Source organism: Miscanthus floridulus, chromosome 15 (genome assembly GCF_019320115.1).
Source record: "Miscanthus floridulus cultivar M001 chromosome 15, ASM1932011v1, whole genome shotgun sequence".
In the NCBI taxonomy this organism is placed as follows: Eukaryota; Viridiplantae; Streptophyta; class Magnoliopsida; order Poales; family Poaceae; genus Miscanthus; species Miscanthus floridulus.
In genome coordinates, this window is record NC_089594.1 from 12,918,595 (window position 1) to 12,925,033 (window position 6,439).

Sequence of the window (6,439 nt, forward strand, 5' to 3'; positions counted from 1 at the left end):
ACCATACACCCATGATTCCACATGATTAGAGACAATGCAAGCACATCTACGCGGATAGATTGGGGGAGGGGAGAGACTATTACCTCGAGGAAGCTTCGGGAGACGAGATCCGGGCACCTAGGGTCACATTTGGGGGTTAGGGTTTTGTGGGGGCCGTGGGGGGAGACGAATAGAGAGCCGGCGCTTTCAGAATGGAGGGAGGAAGAAGAAGGGGGCCGTGGCGCGGCTTCAAGAGTCCAGACCTCGGCGTTGAGTCGGGCCACGCCGAGTCTGGTGGCTCGGCGTTAAGTGACCCCGCGCCGAGCTATTGGGCCACGAAGCGTTGTTGGCCCGCCTGGGCCGCGCGCCGGATGGTGCCAATAGCTCGGCGTGTAGTCCCACCGCGTCGAGGTTGGGCCTGTGGCGTTGGCTGACACAACGCCGACGTGTCGGACCCCATGCGCCACCGTGTCGCCGTCGACCGGAGTCATCCGTGACGTGGCAAGACCTCGGCGTCGTGTCAGTCGACGCCGACCCTTATACCTTGGCGTCATGTTTTAAGACGCCTAAAAATTGTCTATTTTCAGTAAACGTTTTGACATAGGTCTTTTTGTAAAAAATGTTTTCAAAAGGAACCAAAATGCAAAAATTTCACGATGGGTGTTGGGTCAGGGCAGAGGGTAACTTCTGCGAGATCAGCGTCTGCCGCAGGGACTGGGCTGTCGTCCACCAATGCGCCCGGCAGGGGGACCTCTTCTGCAGCCTGGCGGTGATCAAGGAGTGGATTGGTATTACTTAGGGCCTGTTTGGTTCTCTAGTCCATGGACTAAAAGTTTTAGTCCACTTTAGTCCATGAACTAAAAATGGACTAAAGTGGTGTTTGGTTCCTTGAACTAAAATGGACTAAAGTAGAGAGAGAGAGCAATAAATGAGAGGCATGGGTGTCCCCAACACCTTTTAGTCCATTTTAGTCCAGTTTTATGGACTAAAGGACTAAAGGATTTTAGTCCACTTTTAGTCTAAGTGTTTGGCTGTTTAGTCCAACTAAAATGCAGATTTTAGTCCAAAATGCTTTAGTCCATGAGAACCAATAACAAGTGATTCCGACTCAGTGATGCTAGAAAAAGGGGAACACTGAAAACATTCATGCGTCGATTTCATCTGCTTAAGAAATTGTTGATTTACTATAGCAGTGAGGAAAGAAGGAGAGATTGGGATTTTGCTCTGCCGCAAATGAACCATATTTTTATATATAGGGTGTGTTTAGTTCCTCTCAAATTCTCAATTTTGACACTATACAAAAAGAAGATTCTCCATCATATCAAACTTGCGGTACATGCATGGAGTACTAAATGTTGATAAAATAAAAAACTAATTGCACAGTTTAGTCGTACTTTGCGAGACGAACGTTTTGAGCCTAATTAGTCAACAATTAGACAATTATTACCAAATAAAAACAAAATGCTACAGTATTCTCTACGGCGTCAATTCGGCCGAACACAAGGGCATAGAAGTATTTCTAGATAGCTTCGGTGCCTGTAATTTTGTAGGCTGCAGCTCTGCATGCATCGATGCACATTTTTCAGATATGGCCCATCTTCTTTTTGGCACCAAAAAATATATATTCAGCTGGGATGTGTGATTGATTAGTCAACGAGCCGAGCGGATCACCGGCGGCACGCATGTGTCTGCGGACAGCGGACGGCGCCGCGCGGCGGCCGGTGAGCATTTACAATACTCTACTCCAGTCGACCAGTCCAATACAGAACCTTCGGCGATGAAGCTCGCCTGGCAATCCAGCAATTTCATATTCCTCCTCTGCCTCGAACTTCCCGCTCCCCCGCTGACTATCGTATCCAAGCTCTCAACCCCAAGATCTTGCCTCCTCGCCTCGACGTACGGCACGCCCCCAAAACCCTTCTCCAACCCGGATCGCAACGATCGGATGCGCACGCCGGCGGCCGGCGGGTGGCGGCTGCACCCGCGGGGCAGCAGCAGCAGCAGCAAGCTAACGAGGCGGATAATCAGCAACGTCAAGATCACCCTCCTCTGCGCCTTCGTCACGATCCTCGTCCTCCGCGGCACCGTCGGCGTCAACCGCCGCCTCGTCTACATCGCCGGCACCTCCGACAACCCCGCGGCCGCGGCCAGCACCAGACCCGTCGACGACATCGAGCGCATCCTCCGCGAGATCCGCGCCGACTCCGACCCCGACCCTGACACAGACGACGACGCGGCGCAGACAACCAGCAGCTCCTCGGCGGCCACGCGGGAGCACTATGACCGCGGCGCCGCGTGGACGACGGCAAACTACAGCCTGGGTCCCCGGGTGACGCGGTGGAACGCCAAGCGGCGGCGGTGGCTACACCAGAACCGCGGGGTTCCCGTACCGCGACGCGCGGGGCAGGTCCGAGGGTGCTTCTCGTCACGGCGTCGCCGCCGGGGCCCTGCTCCAGCCCCGCCGGCGACCGCTTCCTGCTCCGGGCGACCAAGAACAGGCTCGACTACTGCCGCCTCCACGGCGTCGAGATGGTGCACGTCACGGCGCGGCTGGAGGACCCCGAGCTGTCGTCGTCGTCGGGCGGCACCGGCGGCGCCGGCGGCTGGGCCAAGCTCGCGCTGCTGCGGCGCCTGATGCTGGCGCACCCGGAGGTGGAGTGGCTGTGGTGGCTGGACGCCGGCGCGCTCGTCACCGACATGGGGTTCGAGCTCCCGCTGGCGCGGTACGAGGGCGCGCACCTCGTGGTGCGCAGCGACTCGTACCTCCTCTTCCAGCGCCGGTCCTGGGACGCCGCCAGCACCGCCAGCTTCCTGCTCCGCAACTGCCAGTGGTCGCTGGACCTTCTCGACGCCTGGGCCGGCATGGCGCCCAGGGGCCGCGCCCGCGACGACGCCGGGAAGCTGCTGACGGCGACGCTGGCGGGGCGGCCGCCGGGCGAGGCCGACGACCAGTCCGCGCTCGTCCACCTGCTCATCACCGAGAAGGAGCGGTGGATGGACAGGGTGTACCTCGAGAACCAGTACTACCTCCACGGCGTCTGGACGGGGCTCGTCGGCAAGTTCGAGGAGGCCATGGAGAAGCACCACCCGGGGTACGGCGACGACCGCTGGCCGTTCGTCACGCACTTCGCCGGCTGCAAGCTTTGCGAAGGCAGGTCCACCAGGTCCAGGTCCGCGTCCGCGTCCGCCAGCGACAGTGGCGGCGGCAAGAATCGCAGTGATGAGTACCCGCTGGAGCGGTGCGTCAGCGGCATGGAGCGCGCCTTCAACTTCGCCGACAACCAGGTGCTCAGGCTCTATGGCTTCCGGCACGAGTCGCTGGCGAGCGCCGAGGTCAGGCGGGTGGCGAACCGGTCGGCGAACCCGCTGGAGGCCAAGGAGGAGGCTCTCGCTTTCTTGAAGAAACCAAATGAGCCGGATCCATGGAGTAGTGATGTGCGCAAGAATCGAAAGAGCAAAGGAGAGGGAGATTCTGTTCTTGCAAGAATCCTGAAGAGACTGGGATGGCGATCCAAGATTTGAAATGTTTTTTTCTTCTTTTTTTGTGTGTGCTTTGGTTGTTCGTGGATTCCAGTTTTGTAAGATGGAATGGGAACATATATACAGGAAGGGAATTGCCGTTGCTTGCTGGTTCATGGCAAATGAAACATTTCAAGAGGTTATGAATCAAAACATTGCAATATTGATCTTTTGCAAAAAGAGTAGTATAGTACACTGCATCAGTGCCATAAATTTTGTGCTACTAAACTTGAAATAATTTAAGCAGTGCATTTTTCCCCCAAAAATGGAATACCAAATATATTCAGAGTGCATCATATGGTCTGAAGTATCAACTCTGTGTGCAGACGAAAAGAATAGCATTCCCAGTTCTGAAGGCACAGTGGCACACTCGCTGACATCTGATCTCTCTACGTTTTACTAGGACAAAACAGCAGAAACGATGCTAATCCGAAGAATGATGGTGTATTAGTGTCACATTGTTTGAATCATACTACTCTTCTGCACGGTTTCATTTTTCTCTGAATCCAAGTATCAAAGCGAAACAGAATTGCTATAAGTCAGTCGGTTGATTTAGCCCCCTGCGACATGCGATTTTGTGGCCGCCAGATCAGGAATCGCACGGTCGCGGTGCTCCGTCAGTTGCTCGCGCGAGACGGGCTGCAGGTCCCCACCACATGCTCGTGCTCCAGCGTTCCAGGTCCCGGTCGTCCAGAATACATGCACGTACATCCGTGGTTGGTCCGTGTACGCCCGCGTCTACGCCCGTGTATAGCTCCAGTGGAATACACATAGTATTTACCGTGTATGCCCAGCCCACATGTATATTTGTATTTTTTCTGAAATTTGTGAATAATTTGTGAACAATTTGATGATATTTGTGAACAATTTGATATATATTTCTCTGATATCTGGAATCCATAGAAATAATTTATAATTTTTTCTGAAAAATTGGCATATATTTGTGTTATTCTCAAATTACACCACTATGTCCATTAAATTATACTGAACAAGTAATTATAAATATAGTAATAATTTAATGTAAATATAGGTAGAAGACAGTGTAAGTGTATGGGAAAAATTCAGTTGATAGTAGAGACAAAAACAACTGAATGTCATGTAGACAAATCCAAGCGAAAGCATCAGACATATAACAGCTAAGCTGCTGTATCTCAGACTGCTGAGTGCGCTAGCTTTTGCAAAACAGATAGCTAAGACAAATCAAAACGCAAAAGAACTGATCAAAATTCAATAATCGTATAACTGTGTCTTCTAGGTGCTCGAGAACTTGGCGTCCATCTTGAGCGCCGCCTCCTTTGCCTGGAGCGGGTTGGTGGCCGGGTCGTTGACCCTCCTGACCTTGGCGGTGGTGAGCGAGCGGTGCTGGAATCCGTAGAGCCTGAGCACCTGGTTGTCGGCGAAGTTGAAGGCGCGCTCCATGCCCCGGATGCATCGGTCCAGCGGGTAGTCCTCGTACCGGCCGCAGGTCTTGCATCCGACGAAGTGGGTGATGAAGGGCCAGCGGTCGTCGCCGAGGCCCGGGTGGTGGTTCTCCATCATCTGCTCGTACCTGTCCACGAGCCCCGTCCAGAATCCATGGAGGTAGAACTCCGTCTCCACGTGCACCTTGTCCATCCACCGCTCCTTCTGCACCAGCAGCAGGTGGATGAGCGCCGACTGGTCGTCGGCGTCGAACGGCGGCCGCCCGGTCAGGCTGGCCGTGAGCAGCTTCCCAGCCTCGACGCGTGACGGGCCCCGAGGACCCATGGGCACCCAGGCGTCCAGCAGGTCCAGCGACCACTGGCAGTTGCGGAGCAGGAAGATCCCCGCGTTGAGCGCGATCCACGACCGCTTCTCGAACAGCAGGTCCGGGTACCCGTGGATGACGAGGTTGGCGCCGTCGTAGCGGGACAGCGGGAGCTCGAACGCCATGTCCGTGAAGATGGCGTCGCTGTCCACCCACCAGATCCACTCCACCTCCGGGTGCGCCAGCATGAGGCGCCGCACCAGCGGCAGCTTGGACCAGTACCCCGTCAGCTCCGGGTCCAGGTGCGCCATGTTGTGCACCACGTCGATGCCGTGGAGCCGGCAGTAGTCGATCTTGTTCTTCGTCGCCTTGAGCAGGTAGTGGTCGCCGACCGGGTTGTCGCAGGGGCCCGGAGGCGACCCGGTGACGAGCAGGACACGTGGCCGTCCCCCCCGCCGCGGGTCGAGGGCAGGGAACTCCGGGTGCCGGGACGTCCACTCCCGCCGCTGCGCGTCCCAGTCCGTCACCTTGGGACCCAGGCTGTACTCCCGCACCTTCACCACCGTCGCCGACGCCGAGAAGTTGCCGAAGCTCGCCGCCGTCGCGTTGCGCGGCGACGGCGTCGATGACGAGCCGTCCTCGACCACGAACACGACGTCGTCCGCCTCGGAGTCGGAGCGGATCTCGGCCAGGATGCGCTCCACGTCCTCGACGACCTTGGCGTCCGCCGCCGCGCCGTCGAGGTCGCCGCTGCTGACCAGGAGGTTGAAGCCGGCGGTGCCGCGGAGGACCAGCACCGTGATGAAGCCGCACAGGAGCGTGATCTTGATGTTGTTCAGCGTCCGCTGCCGCTGCTGCTTCTTGGCGCTGCTGGCACGCAGCCGCCCGCCGCCGGTGCCGGCCACCCCCATGCTATGGCTATGCTAGTTCCTTTAGGACCTTCAGATGCAGCGGCAGAGGTGCACCGTGCACGTGCTTCTCTCTGGATCGCTGGGAGCTGTGTGTGATGGCGATCTCGTGGATGTATAGGGGATAGGGGCTAGGGAGAGCATAGAGAGGGTTTTGCATTGGCCTGCCGACGAGCTAGCTAGCAGGCAGGAACGTTCTGTTTCAGTTGGCACGTTTGTGTGCAGTGGAAGTCAGCGGGGCGCGCGGGAACTTCGAGGGAGAGGTGAATATGAAATCGCTCGAATTTTGCAGCGCAGAGGATCTGAA

The 6,439-nt window shown here is 56.4% G+C and overlaps 1 protein-coding gene and 1 pseudogene across 1 annotated transcript; one reads left to right on the forward strand and one right to left on the reverse strand.

Annotated features, from left to right (window-relative positions):
• The first annotated feature begins 1,924 nt into the window (after positions 1-1,924).
• On the forward strand, positions 1,925-3,501 carry LOC136509505 (probable glycosyltransferase 3; annotated as a pseudogene).
• A 1,206-nt stretch (positions 3,502-4,707) lies between these two features.
• On the reverse strand, positions 4,708-6,135 carry LOC136509183 (probable glycosyltransferase 3). The gene has a single exon (XM_066504010.1). It carries the CDS (start codon positions 6,133-6,135, stop codon positions 4,750-4,752), a length of 1,386 nt encoding a protein of 461 aa, XP_066360107.1. The 3' UTR covers positions 4,708-4,749.
• Positions 6,136-6,439: the final 304 nt, after the last annotated feature.

Excerpts from the sequence above, each read along its gene's own strand:
- LOC136509183 (XM_066504010.1), bottom strand. The coding sequence starts at position 6,135 with ATGGGGGTGGCCGGCACCGGCGGCGGGCGGCTGCGTGCCAGCAGCGCC.